Source organism: Peromyscus californicus, unplaced genomic scaffold (genome assembly GCF_007827085.1).
Source record: "Peromyscus californicus insignis strain IS unplaced genomic scaffold, ASM782708v3 Scaffold_11__1_contigs__length_118956290, whole genome shotgun sequence".
Classification (NCBI taxonomy): Eukaryota; Metazoa; Chordata; class Mammalia; order Rodentia; family Cricetidae; genus Peromyscus; species Peromyscus californicus.
Window position 1 is genome coordinate 21,158,872 of NW_026294402.1, and position 14,875 is coordinate 21,173,746.

Genomic DNA, 14,875 nt, shown 5'->3' on the forward strand with positions numbered 1-14,875 from the left:
TTCTGCTCAAAGGAAGATAAAGCCGCCTTTCCAAAGAGAGAGACAGAAGCATCTGATTTGCAAACTCCAGGCCTTTCTGCCTTTGTCTGGAATGTGAATACCATTTGGGACCCTATGCTTGTCCTTTCACAGAACTTTCTTTCAATCTAACAGGGCTTGGGGACAGGGTCTCCCTCTGTGAGCCCAGCAAGTGTGAAGTAGGGTGCGCTGCTCACAGCGTCTGGTAGGAAGGCCCTCAGGTAGGTGTGCACCTCAGTGGAGACTCATTTCAGTCCTTTCTGGCCCTTTCTAAATCAAGGGGAGCTCTGGGGAAATTGGCCCAGTCCTTTCTTCCCTCCCAGGAACTCAGGGAACAGTGACTAGGGAGCCCACCCAGGCATGTGACTAAGAGGAGAATTTGGGCTTCTGTGGCTGCACATTCTCAGGGGCAAAGCTGCTGCCATGTCACCTCTGACACACATTTAGCTGGAAGAACAAGCTGTGAGAAATATGGATGTGCCTATTCAAAAAGAGCCTTTGTTTTCATTTGCGAAGCCACACAGAACTGGCTGATTGACCCCTGACACCAGCCTCCCTCCTGCTCGCCAAGCTGCCCTTTCCCACCAATCCTCAGGTCCGCACCTCACAGAAAGCCGACTTCATTTACATGGGAATCTCCCAGCACCCCAGGTTTTCCTACCAGTAGACATGCTAGCTTTTGCCTTCATTCAGAGGTCTTCCTCCCACCACACTCCTCCATTCAGAACCGACTCAGTGTCTGCATGGGCAGCAGGCCCTGGTCTGAGTTCTCTATGTGTCAGGGTGACCAGCAGCTCCGGCCTCTCCCTCCCTAAGTCTTTGTGAAAAATTCTGGGTTTGAGGGCCACCTCCATGACTTGGGGCAAATTATTTAGTTTTTGGGTCTGAACTTTCTACCTACAAAGTGGAGACAGTGACATCACCTGTCTCATGGGAGTGGTGGCAGTTAAATGACATGCTCATGTCCAAGAAATGGTCAGTGTAGTCCCTGATACACTGTAAGGGCTTGGTGACTGGTCATTGACCCTGGTCAGGTATGGCTTGTGATCAACAATACTCTCAAGTTGGTTTTCCTGTTAGAAATTGGCATTGATTTCCCCAAACAGTTCAGGCTTACCCTGATTTGTACCATTGGATGTGATCTATATGTTACGGAGTAGCAGGAGAGGCTTTTCGTGGGCCCGTCCTGCTGTAGGAGGGCAACATTTGTAGCACACAAGTGCCCCCTGCTGGCCTCTTGTATCATTTCACTTCAGATTTCTTTCCCTTTAGCCGTCATTATTGACTGCATACTCACACCAAAGAAAAGGAATTTGCTGAAGGCCTTGGACGTGCCATTGTTTATGAACTGCTTTCTCTAACGTGTCTCCCACAGCGTGCAACAGAAACCACCTTCCCTAGGGCCTGTGGCTCCCCTGCAGTGAATTCCCTGCAAGGGTCAGCCCTGACCCTGGGAATCTAGCAGAGCCTGGCTGGGGCCATTGTTCTTTTAGAATTCTTACTCATATTACTTGGGAAATACTTCATAACCATTCCATTTCCTGCAGGCTGTGGGAGAAATGTCTAAAACACTTCAAAGAGACAGTCCTGCCCCTTGGCCCCTACCCGCCCTTTGTAGACCTTCCCTACACACAAGTAAGTCATTTCTGCCACTGTTTCTGCCAGACTCTTGTTAGTGTGGCCCAGGAGAGAAGGAAGGAGGCTTGTGCTGCTTGGGAGATCCTGTGCCAGGTATTCACGGGAACTCAGATCTCCCATGTCTAACAACAGCTATCAGGAAATGGATTGTTCTCTCCATGTGATGTACCAAAGCTCTGCCTAAGGCCACCAGGCTGAGAGGTGGCGATGCCCATAGTCACCCAGCTCCTTTCTCCTAGGACAGGGACAGGAAGCTGTGTTCACAGAAGTGCTACTCTGTAGAGTTAATTGCATTACCACACTTCTAGCTATTGTGGGAAGCTGAGACATGGCAATGCATATTCAAGGACTGCCTGGGTCACAGGATGGTCAAGGCCATCCTGGGCAACTTAGGAATGTCTTGTCTCAAAGTAATAAGCAAAGAGAGGGCTAGATAGGGTCCTTGCCTGTAGTATACCATATTCAGTCTCCTGTATGAGAAACAGAAAGGAAAAAAGAGGAAAAGAAACTGTGGTCCATGCTTATCATCCCAACTGGATAATCATGAGTTCCAGGCCATTTTGAACTGCACAGCAAAACTCTGCCTCAAAAGCCAGAGAGAGAGAGAGAGAGAGAGAGAGAGAGAGAGAGAGAGAGAGAGAGAGAGAGAGAGAACCAGAACTGTTGATGACACAATGTTTGACTTCGTTGTCACTGTAGCAGAGGCTTGAGATGCATCTCTGCGTACCAGGGGGTCACTGTGCTTTAACATATGAGGAGCCTCTAATCAGCTCGTGAGTCCTTAGTACCTGAGGGAAAGAGAGTCTGCACAGCACCAGCTCTTGGTTTCGAACACACCTTCAGGGGGAGGAGATGGGGTTTCTTGGAGAAGTGGCTCACTCTGGGGCTAGACTAGAAAAGATACAGATAGTTCTGGGGCATTTCGGCAGGTTGCAAAGAATGAGCACACTTAGACCAGAAACAACATGGGGGAAGAAACTTGAAAGCTCCTTACTGGAAAAAAGGAAGTAACAAAGCAAATAGCACAGTACTGAATTATAACTCAGGGTTTAAAATAAATAACCAGTTCATACTCATTGTAAACAAATGCTTGAATAAATTAATAAATTCTTGTGCACAATTCTAAAAATTTGTGTAGGTACTCCATCCTTGAGGCCATGGGGCACATCTTATTTTTCTCTGCATAGAAAGAAGACATACCAAATCATTTGAGTGAGGATACTTGCTGTTGATGATAGCGTAATTCCTCACATTGCAGGATTGGCATGGGAACAGCCTCTGGCAATGAGGCCAGCAGCATCTAGAATATGAACAATGACCATACTTTTAACTGGTCCTCTGTACTAAGAACAGGAAGCAGAAACACAGATACTTGAGTGAATTTCTCACTTCAGCATCATTTACAGCAGTAACTTTTGGGGAAAATCTACGAAATGGCCTATAACAGGACGATAGTAAACTGTATATGTCACTTTGGGCGATGGATGTTCTCTGAGTGAGGGGAAGACACCCAGCCTTTCTCTGAGTTCACCGTTCTGACCTGATCCCCAGGCATAGAGAACATGCCTGCCAATCAGAGAGTAGCTGCCGCCTGCCTCTCTTTCATGGAGGTCAGAATACAATTTATCGGAGCCGATTCTCTCCTTCCACTATGTGACTTTTGGGTATCGAACTCAGGTCACTAGGCTTGACCGCAGGCACTTTACCTGCCGAGCCAGCCCACATCTGGCTTCTTAAACCTTCACTCTGGAAGCATCCAGCTACTCCAGGATTTACCAGACTGTTTCAGTACTCCGAGCTCCTGAACATGTTCCTCCCATCCTTATTGTCCTGACAGCACCTCACAGTCGCCAACCTGGCCACCCTCCTTGTACGACATGCCCTTGGTACCTGTTTCTGGTTATGTCCCTATCCTCTGCTCCTGCTGGTTTTTTCCTCTGTCTCTCCATTAGACTGTGAGCTCCTAGAGGGCAGGGATTGTGTTTTCTTCATCCATGACTCCTGCATAAGCAGCTTCTGAGGAGGCATGCTGTAAAGATTTGCTGAACTTCTGCTGGATATCTGAGCAAGGTCTTTTTTCCTTTTTCCACTGTAAGTTTAGGGCCCAGAAAGACTGAATGGGGTGTTCCTGTCTCACACTACCCCTCATTTTCAAATTATCCTATGCTTAAAGTCAGTGGGTACACAAAAAATACCAGGAGAACAAGAACTAGGCCTGTGGCCCCAACCCTGAGTGGCCAATCTGGGGAATCCCCGTCCCCTCAAGTGGCTGGGGCCAGTGCTGGGTTTTGCTTCCTGCCTGCTCTTTACTTCTTGACTTTCTTCCTTCCATTCCCAGGAGAAAAAGATGTTGTTATTTTGGGGGATTTTGGACAAGGGCCAGATAGCAGTGATTATGATATCCTAAGGAGAGAAAAATTCTACCACCTGATCCCAGCTCACACCTTCACCAACATCAGCACCAGGAATCCCCAAGGCTCCAAGTCTGTGGACAACATCTGGATCAGCAAAAGCTTAAAGAAAGTGTTCACAGGTAGGGGAAGTGCCTCCCATCCCCGTGCTCCGTACTGTCTGTGTTCATTAGTGGGTCATGGACCGGTAAACATCTGAAGTGACCGATATTATTTGTTCCTCTTCTACAGATACTTACAGGGTTGTGATAAAAGAGAGACTGGTCATTGTTTGGTCAGAGACACATTTAAGAGGGAAGGGCATGCAACAGATAGTTTAAAGGTAACCATTAGTCCACGTAAGCATTTTACATGCGAACCCAGCTATAGTCCCCTCTGAAGGCCATCAGGGTCATGATTCAGAGATGAACTGATGGCTTACGTGAACTTTCAGGATGCTTAGTCATTCAGTGAACATTACCAAGTATTCAAATACTGTGCTATGACATGAGGTATACCACACACTTACAGGGATGAGAAGACATGTCACTGTTAGTGTTTCTGTCACTGTGATAAATATACCCAAGATCACCAACCTAGAAGGAAGAAAGGTTTACTTAGACTCCTAGTTTCCAAGGCTTCAGTCCATGGTCGCCTGGCCCGGCTGCTTCTAGACCTCTGGTGAGATGGTACATTGTGGTAGAGATATATGGGCACCCGTGGGAGGCCCCTGTGTCAGGAATCATGAGCCCTTTCATCTGTCCTCTCCGCTCACATGCCTCTTAAAGCAGCCAGAAAGGAGAGCGAAGGATTCAGGGAGGGGCTGGAGTCCAGTGTTCCTGAAACAGCATACACCCAGTGACTTAATTTCTCCCACCTCCTCAACCTTCTACCATCCCCTCTAGTACCATCATCCAGGGACCAAGCCTACAACCTGTGAGATTGTAGGGAACATTTAGGAACCAAATCATAACACATCATATCACAGCAGAATGAGAGAAGTACTCAGAGATCCACAAGGGACACAGCATGGTGGATGTCACCTGTCCTCAGACTGTGACCCAAAGAGCCGGGAGATAGCAATATGGAAGAGTGGTAGGCTCTTTTGTGTATGTGAGTGCTGCAGACGGAAGGAACCTGGAAGGGACCATCCCCTGACCTGCAGTGGGGTCATTGATAAAAGACAAGCATGGCATTCTCAGCCTCTCCTGCAGCTTTTCAGAACCCAGGTGGATGCGTCATGTACCTCAGAGAGGGACTTAAACAGGGAAAGAAGCAATTCGTGGGTCCCGCTGCAAGACACCACCACACAGTTGGGGCCCTGCTCTTTGGGATTTAGAATGTAGATGACTGTGTTCCCAGCACTTTCTTCTCTCTGGACACTGGTTTCCTACTGGGCTCCAGTGGGCATTGACTGTCTCGTCTGAGGCAAGATGTAATTTGCAGATGTGCTTTGGAGGCCAGGGCCTACTAGGTCCCCCGGAGGACACTTGTGGGAGGCATGTGTATCAGGAATAGTGAATCTGAGCCATTCTTCCATCTGCCCCCACAGCCGCCCCAAGGTGTGGAAGCTGAGGTATAGGGACAAGTCCGTGTTGTCCCCCCCGCCCCCACAGCTGTCAGGCAAGGTGCCTAGGCCAAAACCAGAATCCAGGCCCTTCAGATCTTGCATTAACCCTGACGTCATTATCACAGAAGACTGCAACAGTGCCTTGTAACTATTTTATAATCATTTGTTGATTTCATATATTTATTTCATATGTTTCTGTCTTTGCTTCAAAGGTATCATTACTTTTTCAATAACCACTGTAAGTTTCTCTTTTCCATCCTTTCTGTAGGAAGAAGTTGTCCTCCAGCCTCTCTTCGGTGATTTTTTTTTCTTTGCTTTGTGAAGCAAATCTTTCACTGACTATCAAATTATTTTTATTAGTTTGTTATTAGTGGGATAGTAGGATGTTTGCCTACCACATGTGAGGCCCTAGGTTTAATCCCTCGCACTGAAAAAAAAAATGAATTAAAAAATACTAATTCAACTCAGGTTATAATAAAAGAGGGCATGAAGTTGGGGGGCAGATATATTTGGGGGTCAAGGGACAGTTGGAGAGAGTGGGATAGATATGAACAAGACACATTCTATATGCATCAAAATTTAAGAATATGCTAAAATATTTTTAAAAAATGATAAAAAAAAATCTTAATTTAGGTTTGTTGGCCATATTATCACTGCATGAGCAAGGAGTAGGTCCTCCTGCACACTGTTTAACTGGACAAAGGGCCTGGTCTCTGGGTGCTTTCAATGCCTGTGAGAGTAAACTGCCATCTTTTATATTTTATGAAAAATAAAATCTAAAATTGGCCCTGAATTTTTGTTTGTGCAGGTCAGTTCACCAAGGTCATCAGGGCACCTTGACTTACAGATGAGTAGTGCTGATCACCCCTTGTCCTAATTCTTGGTCTCCTCTCTTTCTCCAGGTCACTGGGCTGTAGTGAGAGAAGGTCTCACAAACCCTTGGATTCCGGATAACTGGTCATGGGGTGGCGTGGCTTCTGAGCACTGTCCTGTGCTTGCTGAGTTGTACATGGAAAAGGACTGGAGCAAGAAGGAAGTCCCCAGGAACGGCAACGGAGTCACCTTAGAGCGGAGTGAGGCCAACATTAAGCATGAGCGATGATGACATCACTGTTTCCACCCTCTGACTCAGGAGGGCATGGGAAGGAGCTGACTCTGCACGGTGAGAAGATCCAGGGCCTTTGAATCATCATTCTGAGGACTTGGTCTTGGTCCCTGGAGCACGGCCTGCTTTGTGAACACTAGAACCTTTCCTGAGGGGAACCTGTCGACAAGGCACTGGCTGTGCTGGGCACCAGGCAAAGCCAGCTGGAACTGCAGCATCTCGATGCTGGACAGCTGAGTTCAGGCTTGGGGCGGGGGCTGCGCTGCTGGCCGCATTGAACAGCAGCGTGAGAACTGAGACTGCGTTAAAGCGGAGGTGAGGGGATGGCTCAGGCTGACAAGCAATGCCACAGCTCTCGTTTCTGCCTCACCAGGACGTGGTGTTCTGCCGACAAATTCCAGGAAGCTTTTAACTGTGATGAATGCACTTCTCAAAGATTTTTAGTTTTGTTTTGAAAAGTAATAATAAACAGATTAATCTGACTGGCTGCAGTAAGGGTGTGGGATGGGCTGCCTTGCTCTGTCACCTTACTCTGACCCTCCCTGTGGGCCATGGCCACCCACTCCCAAATGCCCTTTTCTACGCTGTGCTTTTTATGTCCCTACCTGAGACCCTACAAAGGTACCTTTCACATGTCTGGCATCCCCATTATCTCTTCCCTCCCAGCTTCTCCTTCCTCTATTTGTCATCAGATTTTTCCCCTGGAGAACCACTTTGCTTCTGGGCCTTTAGTGTAGGACATGAATCCTGTCAGAAACCCTCACTACCTCCCACTTTCCCACACATTTGCTTAGCTTAGAGCCTTCCTCTGTTGTTTCTGAGGCACATAATGCCTTTATATCAGCAGATTCTGCACTTACAGGTCCTGCCCACCACAGCTGAAAACATATCTTTTAAGTTGTGTCTGTGCTGAACAAATACAGTTCCTTGTCATCATTCCCTAAATGGCACAGCGTAACCGTTTTGTAGGATTTACATGGTCTCGGATGTCTTCGTGTTGTTTGGATGGTTTGACATGTGAGAAGATGTGCAAAGGCTGTGTGCAAATACTGTACCATTTTGTGTAAGGGACTCGAGCATCCTTGGACTTTGTGTTTTAGAGGGAAGAGTCTGGGAACCATCCCTAAGCAATGGCTGTTCATTGAGGGTATGTAGGCTAAACCTGAGTGTATCATCATGGGAGGGTTTGGAGGGCAAGCAAGAATAGATGGACTTCTCTGGGGCCCCCTTCTGAAGTGTTTATCTAATTATTCTTTATCAATAAAAACTCAGAAGTTAGATATCAGGGTGAGAACCTGATGATCAGAGAAGCATCAGAGAAGTAACCTGTGACCTCCTCTCTCTCTCTCTCTCTCTCTCTCTCTCTCTCTCCCTCCCTCCCTCCCTCCCTCCCTCATCTTTCCCTGTTTTCTCAATCGCAAAAGGCTGAGACTCTCTCTAAGTCCCACCCTACTGCTTTATCTGTGTCCCTTTATCTGTCCTCAGTCCTCCAAAACCTCTATGGCTAATTTTGGTCAGCTAGTAGCTAGCTCTGTCCTCTGATTCAAAGCAAACTTTATTGACAGTCTCAGGTGTGTCAGAATGTGATCAAAATATCACACAACACCCCTCTCTGAGCCTGACAGGTTAGGTTTATCTTTAGGAACATCATCCAACTATTACAGTGACTCCAGGGTTATATTGCCCACTTCACAGATCCTGACAGTCACTCAACCAGTAAGTAAATAAAGGGGTCCAAACCCAGGATTTTCTGAATCTAAAACCCACTCACAGTGTCAACTCACTCCGTGCTTAACATGTGTGTGAAGTTATAAAAATAAAACACAAATCCTAGTCTTACATTCTGTAGGTCATCCCAGTCTCCCGTGCACTAAGACTTTATTACTCTTATTACTCCACACCAAATACAGCGTGACCCGAGACGGAGAACCTGTCCCTGTCACCAAGCCGTTGTACCTTCAGCCCTGTTGTATCAACTTTTTCTGGACAGTTGTGAACACACGTGTGCACACCAACAACAGACCACAGAATGATTCACCAAGTCTAGCATGGTGAACCAGAGACTTTAATTTACTTGCAGGAGCATCGGACACTTACAAGCAGCTGCACCGCTGAAGAAAAGCCTCCTTCCCAGCCGTCGTTGACCTTGGGGAGGGGTGGGGCCTCCCATGAGGTTTTACGTGCTGCCTCTGAGCGAGTCCCTTGTGTGCTGCCCGGTGTAGCTTATGAACCCTCACTCGGGAGTGTTCGTGTGTCCGATCTTGGGAGGGCCTTGTGTAAGTCACCACAGTGCCGTGGTTTCCAGGCATGTGGTGACGGTGTGCCTCAACAGGCCTGTGTGATCAGTGCTGAACTGCAGCCGCATCTCTGGCTTCTTTGCTTCTGACGTTGGGCCCCGGGAGCTAGGCCTGCAGGCCATTGTTTTTGTTCTAGTCCCTCTTGGTTTTTGGTTCTGATTTTGACTTTTTTTGTTCTAATGTTTTTTTTAATTAATAACCTTCAATAGTAAGAGCTATTTTTAGGACATGGGAAAAGTGACACAAAAGACAGTTTAATATCCTCCTCAATTCCTTCCTTCCTCTTTTTTTTTTTTTTTGTTGTTGTTTTTTTCAAGACAGGGTTTCTCTGTATAGTTTTGGTGCCTGTCCTGGATCTCACTCTGTGGACCAGGCTGGCCTCGAACTCATAGAGATCCTCCTGGCTCTGCCTCCCGAGTGCTGGCATTAAAGGCGTGTGCCACCATCGCCCAGCCACATTTTACAACAGGGCGATTTGTTACAATTGCCTTGCCAACATTGGCACATTACTATTACAGTTTACATTTTTACATTTACAGATTTACTCTGTTGTGCATTCCATGCCTCCCACAAGCATACAAATGCTCCTCAATTTACTGTGTGATTATGTTTCAGGTAAGCTCTAAATATAACAGGTAGAAGTAGCTGTCGACTCAGAGTCATGAAACATCATAACCGAAAGCAACTTGGAGGAGAAAGGGTTTATTTCAGCTTACAACCTTTAGGTCGTCGTCCATCACTGAAGAAAGTCAGGACAGGAGCTCCAAAAGGGCAGGAACCTGGAGTCTGGAGCTGATTCAGAGGGCATGGAGGAGTGCCGCTTACTGGCTTGCTCCTCATGGCTTGCTCAGTCTGCTTTCTTACAGCACCCAAGACCTCAGCCCAGGAGTGGCATGATTCACAATGGGCTGGGCCTGTCCAGCCTCACTGAGAGGACTAGACTCGTATCCCTGGCAAGTCAAATTTCAAAGCACTGTTTCTGGTACCAGAATGAAGGCAGAAGTCTCAGTTCTAAAGCATCCCAACAGACTAGGCTCAGGTACAAATCCCAGAAAAACAGTCAAAGGTCCGCAGTGCTGAAAGCAGGCAAGGAGATATATTCTCATTGTAGCACAGTGTGAAGAATGGAGTAATGATCTGAAACCTGATTCTCAAGTGCTCACTGTAGTCTCAAAAGTTCTGGAGGAAGCAGGAAACGTGGCGACTACATTCCCACAGCAGTATTCCAGGTTGTCGTAGTCTGGCTGTGATCTCATTGGGTACTATCTCGGGGTCCCCATCCAGAGCTTTGTGTAGCACCACTGACTGTTGCCTGGTGGGTGGTTGGTTCTTTGTCTTAAGATGTTTATCTGTCTGGACTTTAGTTCCTGTGAGCCAAAGTAACCAGGGGAGAAAGCCTCTGGAGGAAGAGATGCACTTGAGTGGTAGGGGATAGGTGGATGCTCCAGGGCTCAGGAGGAAGGAGCTGAAGCAAGATGGGACTGTCATTGACCCCCATCAAATCTCCATAGAGTGCGGCTGAAGGCAGAACACTTTCCGTTTCTACTGAATACAGATAATTCTTCAACTATCATAAAGGTGAATCATAAGTGAAACGCTAAGTTGAGACCATTTGTAAAATGGTATATATCACATTACAGTTTCACAGATAATACTTTTCCACACTGTCTTAGTTAGGGCTTCTATTGATGCGATGAAACACCATGACCCAAAAGCAAGTTGAGGAGGAAAGAGAGTATTTGGCTTAGACTTCCACAGAACTGTTCATCATCAAAGGAAGTCAGGACAGGAACTCACATAGGGCAGGAACCTGGAGGCAGGAGCTGGTGCAGAGGCTATGGAGGGGTGCTGCTGACTGGCTTGCTCTCCATGGCTTGTTCAGCTTGCTTTCTTATAGAACCCAGGACCACCATCCCAGGGATGGTACCACCCACCATGGGCTGGGCCCTCCCCCATCAATCACTTATTAAGGAAATGTCTTACAGCGGGATCTTAAGGAGGCATTTTCTCAATTGAGGTTCCTCCTTTCAGATAACTAGTTTGTGTGTCAATTTGGCACAAGGGTAGCCAGCACACATACACCCGTTGTGTGACATTTTGGTTGTGTTCTGACAAATAAAGCTTGCTTGGAGTCAGAGGGCGGGCCAGCCACTAGCTGACCATAGAGGTTTTGAGGACTATAGAGAGAGAGGAGACAGGAAGTGGTAAGGCAGGGCTGAGAGAGGATCTTGGTCTTTTTTGGATGGAGGAAGGAAGCTACAGGTGGTTACTCCCCTGCTTCTCTGATCTTTCAGGTTCTTACCCCAATATCAGACGCCTGGCTTTTTCTGGATAAGATTAATTAGATTAAGGCTTCACACGCCTTGTGGCTGGTGGAGACCACAGTTCTGTCTTCACAGTTTTACCTTTCCCAGCACTTCATAGATTTGGAATCATACAGAAAAAATTCTTTCAGAGTAACCTTGTCACCCAGTCCCATGCATTTGAGATTTGTGTGTGTGTGTGTGTGTGTGTGTGTGTGTGTGTGTGTGTGTGTGTGTGAGAGAGAGAGAGAGAGAGAGAGAGAGAGAGAGAGAGAGAGAGAGAGAGAGACACTTGGGACTCTCTCTCCCTCTCTTTCTCTCTGTCCCTCCCTCCCTCTCCCTCTCTTTATTCTCTTCTTCCTTATGCCCTCTTCCTCTCCTTTCCCCTCCCTCTGTTGTTGAAATACACCGCCCAGTATGGAACTGATCTGCTTTTCCTTGAATTGACTCCTTCCAAGTCTCGCCCTCGCCATGTCCTCCCAGCTCAGCCTCAACTTTGTCTATAGTTGCATCATTTGGTTTCCTCCTCTCCTCTTGGTTATTTCCTTCTCGTGCCTTTCATCGTTGTCAGATGGTCAGAGAAGGAGCCTAACTGTGAAGGATTTCATGGGAGAAGCCAATGGGCGTCTTTGGATACCAACCCAAGTTTCTGGAAGTAAAGCTGTTAGGTACCAGGGGAGCTCTTAGAGCCAGGAAGCACTGAGTGGAAGCCTCCTGAGTCTTCCGACTCTCCCCACTGTAGGAACATCTCAGTGGCCTGTGACCCTCCCTGCCCATTGTCAGGAGAGCTGAGTCAGCTTCACCTGTGTTAGGAGGCACTTTGCAGGCCACAACCACAGCAACGCTACTGGTTCTAGTCAGAATTTACTGTCAGGAAACTGAGCAAGAATGACTCTGAGGACAACCAGATGCCCTCCTGGCCTGTGAGACGGCTCCCTCACTGCTGCTCTAGGGATGGATACAAAGGAAAGCTAAAGCAATCTGAGCCCTTCAGACACACTTTTTTGAGTTCATTTGGTTTGGGCCCCTTTCTCCTCTTGTGCATAGGTGGGGAAGGATGGAAAGACGCAAAACTACCGAGCCACGGGCAAGGAAAGGAGCCCTTCACTTTAGAGTCTCATACAAGCATCTTCCTGGCTGAGAATCGAGGATTCCTCCACAGTTATCATATGCTATGAAGGTTACCAATATAAAAAGTATTTTGTAATGAAACTGTTAACATAGCAATAAGTCAGTTTTCAGACTTGAATGTGTATGACCTTGAGTAGGGCCCTAACTCTCCTAAGTATTTTATGGGTAGCTCAACAAAACTATTACCTTTTTTTTTTTTCTTAAACAATGAAAGTATCTTAACTGTCCATGTTTCTCACGTAAGCATTCTACCAGGAATAGAGACAATCTAAGGAGCCACCTGTGCCTTTTTTATTGGGGGAGAGGAGGTATAATGGACTGTTGAAACAATGGACTTCTCAAAATTAGCAGTTCCCCAGGAGTCTCATGCTAGGAGGAGGAAAAGGCTGAAGCCTGGTGCCAGCCCACTGGGGAGCTTTTCTTCCAGAAAGAGATTTACATGGCATGCCAGCTTGCAGAGACTGGAGCGGAGACAATAACAGGACCATGCCTTAGCTGGGTCAGCTACTTGTGAATACCCCCTCCCACTCCTTAAACCTTGTGTTAGGATCCTGAGAATGCACTTGGGGTAGGGAAGGTCACCAGACTTCTTTGTTCCTTTTCCCAGTATTGCCACATTAAATTATCTCCATTTTTCTTCTTTTGGCTATTACCTTGTCTCTGTAAGAGGCCTATTGAGGTTAGAAGAAGCCCACGTGGTTAAGACTTCCAGGGCCCAGGCTCTGACTCTGACAACTCCAGGAACCATTTTGGTGAGCCAAGCAGGAGTCAAACTCACTTACCCTAACAACTCTTGTAATGTCTGCATCCTTGGAAGCTAAAGTTTTCCCTAATAACTTAATATTGTCAGCTATACCCTAGGAGTCACTCTGTGATCTCATTTGAATCACTTAGCAGCACAATGAGCTAAGTAAAATCTACCCACAGTCTAGATACGATAGACAGCAAACTACAAATCCCTCACATGTGCTCTTGGGTATGTCTTCCTTCTCTTCTGAATGCAGCTCTTGCCATCAGTTTCTGGTCAGAACCTATTAAGAACACATTCCATAAGCTCCTGTGTCTGCTTTCCTTCTGCTTGCTTGGTGTGAAATGCTTTTCTGTGGTAAAGTCAAGGATCTGCTTTTACCTGAGTGGTGCTTCCTAAAAGATGACAGGACTTGATTTGCACCCAGAACTCTGAAGGAATGCAGAGACATGAACATCAGATGCAGTTCAGCCTAAGAGTACAGCCCAGAAGAACCAGACCAGCATTTGTAATATGATCCTGAGGAAGGACCACACATCACAGGGTTGCCCTCGAGGGTGACACAGAATTCTGAGAGCTGAAGAAGTGTGGAGGTCCCTGAACCTAAGTCCCTGTTCAGGGCACCATCTGTGGGAGGCCAGCTCCACCTTTTAAAGGGTTCCTATGAGGAGGAGAGAGGAGTAAGAAAGTTGTAGATGGAAAGATAGCGGAGAGGAGACAGACAGAAACACAGGATAGCTTCAGGAGAACCTGGATCAAAATCCACTGGCCCCTTCTGTCTCTTCAAAAGGGCTTTTTATAACAATGCCAAGGGGGTGAGGCAAAAGACCTTTCCCTTGCTAGATCAAAGCACACCACACAGCCAAGTGCAGACCCTTCCAAACACCTGGTAACCACACCTGTGGTCCAATCATTCCCCTGTGGAGCCCTGCTGGGTAAAGCAACCTCAGATCTCACTAGGAAACCTCTATGGGCCTCCACAAGGAAGGAAAACTGAGAGATCTGAGACTGAACCTGGCAATCAGGCTGGTCTATTTTCACATCCCACATCCCTGACCATCTTTCCTTAGCATCCATTCCATCCTCATTTGTTTATGCCCGGTGTATATTTAGCATGGTAGCTTAGTCCTGCCCTATTCTTTTCCTCCATATTCTTTTTCATTTTCTCACACAAAGAACAGACTGGCTGGATTTACAGGTTCTCTGTGGCCCAGACTCCTTAGAGATAGGATACCTTACTATATCTGATAGCAGTTATTTACTCCTTTTTCAGTCCATCTTTAATCAAAGTCTCTTCTCCTCCTGCAGTTTCTCTTTCTCCTTATATTCCATTCCTCTACTTTCTATCAACACAACACTAATTAGTCTTACTCTGCTTGCTTCTTTCCAAAGATATAGTAACTAATATGTTGGTTATAATCCATGTTCTGTTGCGTTTTAAAGTAATAGCTGCTTAAGAGAAAACAGTGTTTAGTTGACTCCTATTCTGTTTTCACAGTAGGCCTACTCCTTGGTCGTTACTGCTGTTGCAGAGGGCATTCTACACCCAGGGGAGTACTGAAGCTAGAGCTGGTTTCCCTGAACACAAATCTAACAGAAGAAAATGACTCCTCAACCTTAGTATAAACTAGTTCCTATGGTACACAACAAGTGCTGCCCTTGGAAACAAAAGTGA

The 14,875-nt window shown here is 46.7% G+C and overlaps 1 protein-coding gene across 1 annotated transcript in view; it reads left to right on the forward strand.

Moving 5' to 3' along the window:
- Positions 1 to 7,203, forward strand: part of Eepd1 (endonuclease/exonuclease/phosphatase family domain containing 1) — a 109,214-nt gene extending 102,011 nt beyond the window's left edge. The window contains exons 7-8 of the mRNA XM_052755134.1: positions 3,995 to 4,189; positions 6,519 to 7,203. Coding sequence (XP_052611094.1) covers positions 3,995 to 4,189; positions 6,519 to 6,718 — 395 coding nt within the window. The 3' untranslated portion in view covers positions 6,719 to 7,203. The remainder of the gene's footprint in view (positions 1 to 3,994; positions 4,190 to 6,518) is intronic.
- Positions 7,204 to 14,875: the final 7,672 nt, after the last annotated feature.